The sequence below is a fragment of the Nicotiana tomentosiformis genome, chromosome 6 (genome assembly GCF_000390325.3).
Source record: "Nicotiana tomentosiformis chromosome 6, ASM39032v3, whole genome shotgun sequence".
Classification (NCBI taxonomy): Eukaryota; Viridiplantae; Streptophyta; class Magnoliopsida; order Solanales; family Solanaceae; genus Nicotiana; species Nicotiana tomentosiformis.
In genome coordinates this window covers 20,779,068-20,792,207 of record NC_090817.1, presented here as the reverse complement: position 1 = coordinate 20,792,207, position 13,140 = coordinate 20,779,068, and the positions used below count along the sequence as shown (strand labels likewise).

General features: G+C 35.9%; 3 protein-coding genes across 3 annotated transcripts; 1 reads left to right on the top strand and 2 right to left on the bottom strand.

The window, feature by feature from the left end:
- Positions 1 to 2,962: 2,962 nt before the first annotated feature.
- LOC104103468 (pectinesterase/pectinesterase inhibitor PPE8B-like) lies at positions 2,963 to 4,064 on the top strand. The gene is made up of 2 exons (XM_070178305.1): positions 2,963 to 3,197; positions 3,382 to 4,064. Exons 1-2 carry the CDS (start codon positions 2,963 to 2,965, stop codon positions 4,062 to 4,064), a joined length of 918 nt encoding a protein of 305 aa, XP_070034406.1.
- A 2,908-nt stretch (positions 4,065 to 6,972) lies between these two features.
- Positions 6,973 to 8,665, bottom strand: LOC138893657 (uncharacterized mitochondrial protein AtMg00810-like). Its single transcript, XM_070178304.1, has 4 exons — positions 8,457 to 8,665; positions 8,303 to 8,372; positions 7,746 to 7,799; positions 6,973 to 7,689 (listed from the first exon to the last, which is right to left on the bottom strand). Exons 1-4 carry the CDS (start codon positions 8,663 to 8,665, stop codon positions 6,973 to 6,975), a joined length of 1,050 nt encoding a protein of 349 aa, XP_070034405.1.
- A 1,477-nt stretch (positions 8,666 to 10,142) lies between these two features.
- Positions 10,143 to 12,058, bottom strand: LOC104094259 (uncharacterized). The gene is made up of 4 exons (XM_009600135.4): positions 11,450 to 12,058; positions 11,051 to 11,362; positions 10,854 to 10,956; positions 10,143 to 10,773 (listed from the first exon to the last, which is right to left on the bottom strand). The coding sequence occupies exons 1-4, from the start codon at positions 11,695 to 11,697 to the stop codon at positions 10,657 to 10,659; spliced, it is 780 nt and encodes a 259-aa protein (XP_009598430.3). The 5' UTR covers positions 11,698 to 12,058; the 3' UTR covers positions 10,143 to 10,656.
- Between the last annotated feature and the right edge of the window lie 1,082 nt (positions 12,059 to 13,140).

Sequence of the window (13,140 nt, the reverse complement as noted above, 5' to 3'; positions counted from 1 at the left end):
AGTATACACACTTAAAAACCCTCTCACCTGAGTAGCGATGTCCTCTCTAGGAGACGGCACAACCACCTCTTTGTTCTCCCATTTACAATCCTTTTTTATCCGCTCGATGTGCTCCCAGGTAATCGAACAAATATATCTCAATACGGGCTCACATCAGCCAAGAACCGGCGAACCTTTATCGAGTTTGAAATCGGAGGTAAGAACACACGCCGTCGGAACTAACTCCTCAAGACGAGGATCCACCAGTGTTTTATCGACGGCAGATTGGGAAGAAGAAGCTTTTTCTTTTTGGGGGTCGGTTTTGGATGTCTAAACCATTTTGGATTTAAGGAAGGTGACGAAGATTTGGTAATTTGGAAGAAGAATTTTGCAAAAGGAACCACTGTTTTTTGAATCAACTCAGAGAATACGAAAAGGAAATTGGGAAATTTGGAAGATTGGAGTTGCAAAAGTACTAAATGATAAAAGGAAGGGATATTTATAGGTTCAGGCAATGGTGGTTCAGTATCAGCGGTGGCCGACCACCGTCTGGCATGAATTAAATACCTTACAAAACAAAATCAACGGGACAACTATCACGTGCGTCATGGTCGAGCCCAATATAAACGTTAGCTTGTAATCCGATCGTGCCGTTAAAAAATTATATTGTTTCTCACCACATTCTTCCTGAGAAACGAGGGGACTATCTGTATGCGTTCGAAATAGATTTCGGCCTTCGTATGATCGATCGAGTTCGAAACATAATCAATCGAAGCGAGACTTCGAGTCGGGCTCTAAAGATGGTACAAACAAGCTTCGAGTCCGAGGGGCCGATATCCTTATTAAAACCGAATCCAAATCGAGCTATGATGCAAAGTAAAGTTATCGAGCTTATGATCCAGAGACCGACCAACATCGATCCCGAATCAATTCAAGGGTCCGATTCAGAATCGAGCTCGAGTCAAGACCGAAGACTCGAGTCAATATCGAGCTCATAGACAAGAGCCGTTGCAATCCCACTAGAGGAGAGAATCTCGGCAGGAATTGTAAAAAAGCTGATTTATCATGGTCTCCCACTATGTATTTTTAATTATATTTAAAGTAATATCCCTCTAATATAAAAAAGGGATGGTTATCATTTTGGTAGGAGGCAAGTTTTTATGCTTATATTGTAATCCAAATACCATATTCTCCCATAGTGAAGAGTTGTTCTTTCAAGCGTCATAAACTGATTCATCTTGCTTAGTCCTAAAAATTACTTTCTTTACAACTTTGTTTATTTTGCACTCTTTGCGGTCCATATTTGATATTTTCTTTTATCCTTACGATTTGTGTTGAGTTATATCACATATCCTTAGAACTACGAATAAATTCAACTCCATCCGTTTTTCGGGTAAACAATACTGACAATGTACCCACTACAAGAAAGCACTTACTTTGTGTGCAAGGGTTTATAAACCCCCTCAATATGATCATAATGGTTCAAATAAGATATTGTGGGGGTTTAAAAATCCCCAAAATATAATTTAAATATTTTTTAAAAAAGGTTATGTGGGGGTTTTGAAAGACAATTAGTACTAGTTTAAAACCCCCGCAATATGATTTCGATGTGTCTAAAAATAAATATTGCAAGGGTTTATAAACCCCCTCAATATGATCATAATGGTTCAAAAAAGATATTGCGGGGGTTTAAAAACCCCCAAAATAAAATTTAAATATTTAAAAAAAAATGTTATATGGGGGTTTTGAAAGACAATTAGTGCTAGTTTAAAACCCCCGCAATATGATTTCGACGTGTAAAAAATATAATGCGAGGATTTACAAAACCCCATTAATATGATCATAATAGTACAAAAAAGATACTGTGGGGTTTATAAACTCCCAAAATATGATTTAAATATTTTAAAAAAAAAGAAGTTATGTGGGGTTTATAACTGCTACAATATAATATTAGTGTTCTAAATAGAATAGTGGCAGTTTATTTCTTCCACCATCCTTTCTTTTCAGTCAATTATCTGTTGCTGCTTACCGATGAAACTCGTTTACCTTAATCACAGATAACAACCAATACATTATCAGAAAGTGTAGAAGAGTGTTATGCAAATGGTATGGACTCTTTTGTATCAAAGAGTTACATTCCAAAAGTTAAAAGAGTGTCTTCAATAGTATATGTCATGACATCTTTCCTTGTAAATGTATGCAAACTATACAAGAATAGAAGAAAAATAAAAAAAATAAGTGTGTTAGATAGTTTTGTAATCAGTGTATCAAGTTGTAATCAGTGAAGCAAAACCATTAATTTCTTCTTGCAAATACAAAATGTGCCCTGGTGAAGGTCCATATTTACTTCTACAAATATAATATTTTCAGTAAAGAATAAAGCAAAGCAAATTTTGAACTAGCATTATTTGGACATAATTTAGCTCCTCAGAGACAAGCAAGGAGATTCTAATTATGACATTCTATTGGTGCTATCATTAATTGAGTGCCAAAACGAAAATTCATACTAAACTACCTTAGATCTATCACTACTAGCAATATTTCCAACTCCAGCGCAACTATAACAATGTATAATCTCATTTCCAGAGAGACTAAGACGGTACCTTCAATAGAGTATCATCTTGAAACAGGCTTCTGAAGAATAGCTAAGTAAACCTCCCCATTCTTCACACCACTAGCATCATTCTTATTTGCTACTGCCCACTTCACCTTCTTGTAGTTCAATTTCCTAATCAGGGGTTGGAAAACCTTCTCAAGATCTTCCTTTTTACTAAAGAAATGATCCAACCATAAATAGCCACCACCACTAAGAAAGCTCGAACAACCGTCTCTCTCACTGCTCCTCCAGAGAAGGGGTTTTGACGACACAGTATTGGTTCGATTTGGTAGCATATATAGCTGTAAGCAAGTCTCTCTCTCTCTCTCTAGACAGAGGCTTGAATGTATCATACTATTGGTTTTTGACTAGTAATTATCTGAAGCTATGACGTGGCTGATTGTTATAACCGTTTGGTTAACTGTCTTAACGTTTACTGGAGAAAGCCAACAACCACGTGCAATAGTTGCACAGGATGGGTCAGGAGATTTTACTACTATAACGGGTGCAATTTTTGCATCTCCAAACCATAGTGTACAGCCATACTACATAAAAGTAAAAACAGGAACTTACCATGAATACGTTCAAATTGAAAAATGGAAGACCAATATAGTTCTAATCGGTGAAGGGACAGAAATACAATAATAACGGGGAATAAGAGCTTTGGTGGTGATGGCATCCGGACATTATACACTGCAACAGTTAGTAAGTCGATCGATCTATGGTTTTTATTTACTCACTAATATATTACCTTATTTAGATTCCAAATCACTCACATTATATTGTGCTTTATTTTCACTTTTAAGGTGTCAAAGGGCAAGGCTTCACAGCCCAAGACATCACTTTTAGGAATGAAGCTGGACCATGGAAGTATCAAGCCGTAGCATTAGTGGCCGAAGCTGATTACATTAGCTTCTATAGGTGCCGTTTCGAGGGGTATCAGGATACCCTGTACACAAGATTTGGCAAACACTTTTATAGGGACTGTCAAGTATTGGGCACCATAGACTTCATATGTGGACACGCAACTGCAGTGTTTCAAAACTCCATTATTGAAGTGCGCGCGCCAATTCCTGGACAGTTTAATACAATCACAGCACAGAAAAGAGAAGAAGAGGGTGAAGCAACTGGAATTGTGTTGCAAAATTGCACAATAAAAGCAACACCAGAATTGGAGAAAATGGGTAAAAATGTTACAACGTATTTAGGACGACCATGGGGTAATTACTCAAGAACAGTGTTCATGCAAAGTGACATTGACCTTTTAATAAATCCAAACGGATGGATAGAGTTTACAAATGAGACCCTAATTCGCCCATATTATCTGGAATACATGAACAGGGGAGAAGGTGCAAATACTATGGGACGTGTGAAGTGGGCAATCGTCACTAGTGATCCAAAAATTGCATCGAACTTCACCGTTAGGAACTTCATAAACGGTGATAAATGGATTCCCTTCACTATTCCGTATTATTTAGATCTAGCTTAGCTTGATTTACATGTATGGGTAAAAATTTATTTATTTGTATTCAGTGTGTGTAAATACATTATGTACATATAAGGTGTGTGTAAATACATTATGTACGTATACAAAGCTTCTTTTGCTATATTTCTAGCTCGTTAAGTTTATTGATGAGTTGACCAACAATAGTAAAAAGAAAGAACTAATAATAAAGTAGGATTAAAGAGTGCGTTTCTATTTTAAACATCATCTTTTTATTTATTTTATTTCGAGGGAGTCAAATCCACACATTTTAAGGGATAAACGATACGCAAGACCTTCTAAGATGAATGTTTGGAAAATAATCTTTGCTTGATTTTTCTTTAGTTCACTTTTCTCTTTTGACCTATAATCAATCGCTTAACGACATAGTAATAGCCAAAAAAGGAATGGAAAATTCTTTAAGATGTCAGTTGCAAATGTTTACGGAATTTATTTAAGTCACAGTTTCTACGGTGCACACCCACACACCCGTCACCTAGCATGTGCGTCACCTCCAAACAATTCATATAACACGTAATTCAGAGATTCATACCCTCAGAACCAAGTTTAGAAGTTACTTACCTCAAACCGTGCAAGTTCTTTATTCCAACATGCCTTTGCCTCGCGAATCGGCCTCTGAATGACTCGAATCTAGTCACAATTAATTTGATACAGTCAACACAAATTATATGAATTAATTCCATATGAAAATACTAATTTTCCAACAAAATCCGAAATTTAACTCAAAACTCGTCAGTGGAGCCTACATCTCGGAACCCGACAAAAGTTACAAAATATGAACGCCCATTCAACCACGAGTCCAACCATACCAAATTTACCAAATTCTAACATCAACTCGACCTCCAAATCTCAAATCTTATTTTCAAATTCCTAGGCCCAAATTCTCGAATTTCACCTCAAAAATACGTAATCTAGTCGAAATACTCAATGATAATTCAATATTATTGACTAACAATGATCACAAGTGACTTACCTCAAGTTTTCCCGTGAATTATCTCTAAAACATCGCCTCAACCCGTGTTTGAAATGTCCAAAAATGTCACGACCCAAACATCCACCACAGGAGTTGTGATGGAACCTAGTCTCTAAGACTAGGTAAGCCGATTTCAATTACATTTTGAAGCCATTTTTTTTAATTAAATAAGTAACCAAAACTAACAGCGGAATAAATATGAACATACAACCTCCCAAGACTGGTAGTACTAAGTCACCAACTCTAACTGAATACATGGGATGATCACGAGAATCGAATATACAATACTGTTTGATTAAAAATTTATAGTACAATGAAATAAAAAGACTCCAAGGGATTGCGACGACCAAGCAACTCTACCTTGAATCCTTACGATCTCGCCTTAACTCTGCTCAAGTCCGATATCTTCAATATCCGGCTCTGCACAAAAATGTGCAGAAGTGTAGTATGAGTACACCACGGTCGGTACCCAGTAATTATCAAGACTAACCTCAGTAGAGTAGAGACGAGGTACAGTCAAGATACTCACTAGTCTAATAGCTTGTGCAATATAATATACAAAATAGTAGAAAACAGATAACAATAAAGATATCATAAAACAACTAGTGATATGCACAGCAAGACAACACAACATCATTTAATATCGCTCAACAAATAATAAATACAAGTACACCCAATTAAATCAAATTCTTCAAATAAATATCCTTCACATATAACTCTACCAAATAACTCTCTTTCAAATATAATTTTCCTCAAATAAATATCTTTCAAATATAATTCTTTCATAATAAAAATTCTTACAAATAAATATTTTGAATATTTTCAATTAAAAAGTCACCATGTGACACCTCATTTCATAATCATTAAAATACGGGTCTCAGCTCATTTTTATATTTTTCATAAATACGGGTCTTAGCCCATTTTTCATATCTCCACGGCACTTCGTGCCCATAATTAAATCATCATATTTTCCCAGCACCTCGTGCCCTCATTTCATATCTCAACTGCACGGACAACTCACGTGCCAAATATCATTATCATTTAATCACAGCACCTCATGCCCACATTTCATATCACGACCGCACAGACAAGTCACATGCCAATATCCCCAATGTATATAAGATCCACATGATCAATTTATTTCCACGAAAGTGAGTTTAGATTTTTTTTAAAATCAAGTAAGAATTTAACAAAGAATTGAATTTATTTATTTATTTATTAAAATTATTTGGGTGAAGAAAACAACATTGCACTTAAATTAAAGCATCATATACACTACTGGTTTGGTTGTAAAACTATTTAATTTAAAACATAATAATAATTTATTTTATTTAAATCAACTCAATCATCGAAAATCCGTAAGAAAAATCAGAAATATATTTCTTCAGGGTCTCGTGCTAAAAAGCCAAAGCCAACACAATACAACTAGGAGCACAAAACACATAATAATAAAGTCAACTAGTACATCACGGAAGAAGACACCTCCTACAAAGAAAATATCTTGTTGTTGATTTAGTCCTATAATTTTTCAACAAATTTAGGCACCTCCCGTTTTTCTTTAACAAAGTTGTCAACAAAATTAGGCACCTCCCATTTTGTTCAACAAAGTTGTCAACAAAGTTAGACATCTCCCATTTTCTTCTTTGTTTTTCTTTAATATGAACCCCACAAATCTCTCCCTTAATTTTGATTTTTCTTTTTCATTCCAAGACTTGATCTCAATCTCTAAAAATCCTCAAACTTAAGAGGTTTTGTAAAGATATCTGCAGCTTGATCATGAGACTTCACATATTTGAGCTTGACTTCCTTCTTGGCAATGCACTCTCTGAAGAAGTGATATCTTGTATCTATATGCTTGCTTCGATCATGATACACTGGATTCTTGGCGAGTGCCTGTGCAAATTTGTTATCAAAACAAATCTATGTAGCTTCAATTTGTGGCAAATTGAGCTCCTTCAATAATCTTCTTAGCCAAATAGCATAACAGGTACATGATGTTGCTGCTATATATTCGGCTTCACAAGTCGAGAGAGTAACTATGGACTGTTTCTTTGAACTCCAAGAAATAACAGAATCACCCAAGAAAAACACAAAGCCAGTTGTGCTTTTTCTATCATCAATATCTCTCACATAATCACTACCACAAAATCCCATAAGGTTGAAATCATTAGAAGAAGAATAAAATAACCCAATGTCGATCGTACCTTTTAGGTAACGAAGAATTCTTCTAGTGACTTTCAAATGGGTGGAGGTAGGAGCTTCCATGAAGCGTCTTACTACTACAACTGCAAAGAGTATATCTGACCTGATACAAGTCAAGTACCTCAATCTTCCCACAAGACTTTTGAAAAATGTTGGATCCACATTTTCTCCTTCATCAAACTTGGACAATTTTGTCCCACTCTCCATCAGTGTATTTACGGGGTTGCAATCGAGCATGTTGAACTTCTTCAAGATCTCCTTTGTATAGCTTTCTTGAGAGATGAAAAATCCATCCTCCATCTGCTTCACTTCTAGGCCCAAGTAGTATGACATGAGCCCTACATCTGTCATCTCGAACTTACGAGATATATCTTTCTTAAAAGTTTCAAACAAACTTGGGTTATTACCCGTGAAAATAAGATCGTCAACGTAAAGCTGCAAGGGCCAACTTTAATAGCTGCAGCTGCGTAGGCATCAATATCGTTGTCTACCCATACTGATCGATGCTCGCGCAGAAACTTGAGAAGTACTGCAGGAGTCACACTCTGAACAACAGAAACATGAAGATATCAAAAAGCAAGATAAGAATATGGTCAAGTCAATATAAAGTACATAAGGAGGAGGAGAAACTGTGTCAAGAAATTGATTGGGAAAAGCAAGCAACATCACTGTAATAGCAGATCGTGTCCTCCATTTTAACATTTTACGTTTTTCAAGAAATTAAATATCTACAATTTGGGGGGTCTATATTGCACTATACAAGACGACCATATCATCATAAGTCATTGTGAACCCAATTTTAATCTTCTAAGGGGTTAAAAGCACCAAAATGTACTTATCTACATTGCATAGGAGAACAACTAAATGAGTTTTAGTAAAGCCAAGCTAATCTAGATTCTAGATACACTATCAACTTACCAAAATGGCCTTTTCTTGTAATTTGGTTGTCTGAGACTCTAAGTTATATCCCTGCCATGAAAATTAGTCTCTCCGTAGCCCAAATACAAAGATTGAGAAGAGAAGAGAAAGACCAAGTGATCCAATTTACTTGACTATTCTCATCAATATTGTTTACCATAAAATCATCCGGATTATACGGCATCTCGCATTTGCAATACCTTCAGAGCAACAAAAAATAATTATGAGCATAAAGAACATTACTCGACTTCAATCAGCAACCATGCGGAATTTCATACACTTACATTGGAACCATATCTGGAACAAAAGCTCCAGTTGTCGTTTTATACTTGAACTGACAGTAGTAATCCTCCGGACCAACATTCTCAAGCTTAGTATAGTTCCTAAAAGAATGAACATTGCATTTTCCTACTACATTGTGGGCAATTCGAACATCGTAGTGGTCCGGCAATAATAATTCCTTTGCTCCATGAAACTTTCTCCGCCCTCCCATTGATTCCTCTAGCGGGTAATACCATCTAACATGATAACAAAATTGTTCTTCCAACTATTCTTTTTTGTCCCTTACTCTCTCTCAGTTCTTCCAATACCTTCATCTTTTTTCCAAGAGATCCTCTTATGGAAAACAAATATGAATACCACAGATTAAAAAGAGGTGAATCAAATATGAATACAACAATCTAGTGGGATTCCACAAGTGGGGTCTGCGGAGGGTAATGTGTACGCAGACCTTACCCTTACTCTAGAGGGCAGAGAGAATGTTTTCGAAAGACCCTCGACTCGAGAGGAAGAATAGGAACAAGTAAATAACAACGTTATGTGGATAAAACATTATAAAAAATCCTTATTGTTTAGTTCGCCTCTTTAAGATATGCCTATTTTGTGCCCAACTTCAGCGCCTAAGCATGTTTTTTGCGAGCTTTTGACAACACTTTAGGCTGCAGATTTAGGAGTAAAATAAACTTTCCAACAGAAATATCACTACTCAGAGAAATTCAACAGTACTGTGAACTATGCAGCTAATATGTTATAAGAATCAAGGTGCACAACCTGATTTGACCGGGTAACTGGTAGTAAAGGGCACAACTATAACTCCATGTGATGCTATCAGCCTATAACACGGTCTTAGTGTCTGATTTAGTCTCAAACAAGGTACTAACCAGGTAACATACTGGACCTTGGCTTCCTATTTTCAACCATATGACTTGTATGTTGCAACCCGGCCAACAATGTGTTCTACATAACTACTCCATAAGAGGATTTATTGACAACTCTTCAACATAACGAAAAAGATACTTATGAAGTCAAAAGGTTTGATCATAGGAGGAAAACAATGCTAGAAAAGTAATTTCGTTTAAAGTTGAGGTTTGACAGGTGATGCCTCATCCGATGCAAAGGTAACATTCATGCGAGAAGGTGAACACGTCCAGAGAAACTTATTTGGTTTCTAGTAAATCTTAAGTATGGAGTTTGAGTCGTTAATTATGAGATGAGAACAAAGTAATAAACATTAATGTGGTTCAAGGAAAAGAAATCAGTACATCTAATACATAATGACAATCTAATAAAAATAAAGCTCCCAAAAACTAAAGATAAAGTAAGATAACTAAGTTTAAGAGCCAGTAATAAAATTTAATCGTTGTATGCTTGGCTGCAATGCAACTTCCAACAATGGTCCCAGATCCAAAGCAATGCAACTTCCAACATTTACGATTTTTCCTTTCTTCTTGGATGCAATGTGAGGAACAACAGATTGAATTAACCTTATCATTTCTAAATATGCCTTCAAACCAAATATGAATGCCATTCTAAATATACTTATACATCAAATAAATAAAATAAACACTACTTACTTATGAAATACTATTACCTTTAGGTAAAGAAATGTATTAAATAAATTTTCTATTCAAACATGTATGTACCATCTGCTAAGTTAATAGCAACATTTGACTCTACTACATTATCAATTATATGGTCCGTAGCTAGTTGTACATACTCATCACTATCACCAAAAAACTGTTCGAGTTCTTGCTCTTGGTATGGTTCATTCTCATATACTTCATCTTCCACTACTTCTTCTCCCATATCATACATATCTCTTGGCTTTAGATGCATAGCAACAATCCACCCTTTATTGACAACATCATCCACATAGTACACCAATTGTGCTTGAGATGCTTTGATGTAAGGCTCATGTTCTTCACGTTCACCGGTATGAATCAATCTATCAAAATTAACACAATTTAAGTTCCAACGATCCTTTTTATACCCTCTATCTTGAGCAGTATCAGCCCATCTACATTTGAAAAGAACAACCTTGAATCGACCATAATAATTAATCTCAAGAATATCTTCTAACTTCCCATAATATGGTAACTCTGCTTGCCTTAAATTTCTGTCAATACTACTTGCAACACATGATATTTTAGAAGTTAAGAAAACTCCACTATTCTGTGTTCTTAGACCTTCTTATCGAGCCAAAGTTCAAAATTTGGACCCATTGATGTTATATGCAGTAAAACGTCTTGCAACTACCGATGGATCTCGTGCGAGAAATTTTAGATCAATAGACATTGTATCTATTGTGTCTGGATTCATAATCTAAATCAAAACAAAATTGTCTTAGTGAAGTTTGCTCATTCAAACAAAATGTAAACAATAACTAATAATTACTTAGTCACCCGCTTTTGGAACCAATCAACAAACTCTTTATTAACTCTCCTCTCTATCTCTGTAGGTGAAGGTCTTCTTCTTGAACTCCTCCTTATGTACTGTCTAAACTCACTATATGAAATAATTACATTAATGTTAAAGAACAAGACTAGCCTGCTCAAACATTACAATGATAAAGAATATAAAGTTTGTATGAGTTATTCACTCCAAAAATGGCGTGACTATTGCACAATTCAGAAGCACATATTGATGAGCTTGTAGTTTCTGCATATCAGTTAAATGGAATATAATCGAAGCTGATGCAGGTTTACCTAATTGAAGAAATATAGAGGACGTTCCAGAAGGCTCAGTGACATTTGGGTCATCACGAACACGCCTAGGTCTATTGAATCTTGTCTCAATATCCTCAGTATACCGAGAGCAAAAGGTAAGAGACTCTTCAGCTAAGTAACCCTCAGCTATACAACCCTCTGGTTGTGATTTATTCCGTACAAAGGACTTAAAATGTCCTAACTCCCTACAAAAATAATAGGCCATAAGTGTACAAACTAATTCAAGTGACCAGAATGCAAGTATCTTCAAATTAGAAATGTTAATGTTTTACCTCTCGATGGGATACATGTTTTGATAATGCACTGGACCTCCGAGTTTTGCTTCCTCTTCTAGATGGACAGACAAATGAATCATTACTGTAAAGAATGTTGGAGGAAATAGTATCTCTAGGTGGCAAAGTGTGCTTTCAATGCGCTCTTGGAGCTTATCAAGCTCTGAAACATTCAAGGTTTTGCTAGAAAGGGCTCTGAAAAATGAGCAGAAGTCCACCAAAACTGTAACTACATGGTCGGGCAACATATTGCGGATTGCCAATGGTAGCAATTGCTCTAAAATAATATGGCAATCATGACTTTTCAACCCAAAAATCTTTTTCTGTACTAAATCAACACAGCTAGAAATGTTACTTGAGTAGCCATCTGGTACTTTAATATTCTTCAAAGTTGTAAGGAACAACTTTTTAGTGTCCAACTTCTTTTTGTTATCAGCATAAGTGAAAACACAGCAAGGTGATATTTCCCACTATCATCCGGCCAAAGATCACGCCTTATGCCCATTTCTCTTAGATCCTTTCGGGCATTAATATTATCTTTTGATTTTGATTTATCATGGAGCAGCGTATCTATGATATTGTCACATATATTTTTTTCGATATGCATAAAGTCTATATTATGACGCAACAAATTATATTTCCAATAAGTAAGTTCAAAGAATATACTTCTCTTGTTCCATTGCTTAGTTACTCGTCTAGATGTTTTCCCTCTACAATTCAACTCTACTCCTCTTCCTTCTTCGATTTGTCTCAAAATGGCAGACCCTTACAATTTTAAAGGTGGATTTAGCTCCTCTGTACTTCCATTAAAGCGTACTCGGTTTAACCTAAACCTGTGATTTCTTCTCAGAAAACGTCGATGGCCCATAAAACACCACTTTTTACTATGACGAAGACGACAAGGTTCTGTGTCAAAGTTACAAGTTGGACAGGCAAAACCAGTATGTGTGTTTCAGCCAGATAAGATACCTAATCCAGAAAAGTCAGTGATTGTCCACATAAGAGCTACATGCATTCTAAAATTTTCATTTAATGATGAGTCAAACGTTTCTACACCATCATTCCATAACTCGCGTAATTCCTTCACGAGGGGTTGTAAGTACATATCTATATTATTACCAGGCATGTGCTTCCCTGGAATGATCATTGATAAGATGAAGGAGGTGTTCTTCATACACATCCAAGGAGGAAGATTGTATGGAATCAAGAAGACTGGCCAAATACTATAGGTAGTACCCATTGTTCCAAAAGGACTGAAACCATCACTAGCAAGGCCTAAGCGAACGTTTCGAGGATCCGAAGCAAATCCAGAAGGAGTCCGATCAAATGTCTTCCATGCCTCACCATCCCTTGTATGCCTCATAACCCATCATCATTATTGCCTGAAGCATGCCATCTCATATGTTCAGCAGTCTTATAACACATAAATAATCGTTGCAATCTTGGTTTCAATGGAAAATAACGCAAAACCTTTACAGTTTACTTTTTTTTCTTGTTAGGATTCCATTTAGATATACCACAATGCTTACATGCTTCCAATTCTGAATCACCTTCCCAGTATAGCATACAATTATTTGGACATGCATGTATCTTGGTATAGTCAAGGCCAAGTTTGCTAATGGTTTTTTTGGCCTCATTAAAGGAAGCAGGTAACTTTGCATCTTCAAATGCATCTCTCAATAAATCTAGTA

Excerpts from the sequence above, each read along its gene's own strand:
- LOC104094259 (XM_009600135.4), bottom strand. The coding sequence starts at position 11,697 with ATGTTGCCCGACCATGTAGTTACAGTTTTGGTGGACTTCTGCTCATTT. Across the intron at positions 10,957-11,050 it reads ATAGTCACGCCATTTTTGGA|TGAGTTTAGACAGTACATAA; the intron begins GTGAATAACTCA and ends TATTTCATATAG. Across the intron at positions 10,774-10,853 it reads TTGATTGGTTCCAAAAGCGG|ATTATGAATCCAGACACAAT; the intron begins GTGACTAAGTAA and ends GTTTTGATTTAG.
- LOC138893657 (XM_070178304.1), bottom strand. The coding sequence starts at position 8,665 with ATGGGAGGGCGGAGAAAGTTTCATGGAGCAAAGGAATTATTATTGCCG. Across the intron at positions 8,373-8,456 it reads GTTCCAGATATGGTTCCAAT|GTATTGCAAATGCGAGATGC; the intron begins GTAAGTGTATGA and ends GTTGCTCTGAAG. Across the intron at positions 7,800-8,302 it reads ATATTGATGAGAATAGTCAA|AGTGTGACTCCTGCAGTACT; the intron begins GTAAATTGGATC and ends TCTGTTGTTCAG.
- LOC104103468 (XM_070178305.1), top strand. The coding sequence starts at position 2,963 with ATGACGTGGCTGATTGTTATAACCGTTTGGTTAACTGTCTTAACGTTT. Across the intron at positions 3,198-3,381 it reads GACCAATATAGTTCTAATCG|GTGTCAAAGGGCAAGGCTTC; the intron begins GTGAAGGGACAG and ends TTCACTTTTAAG.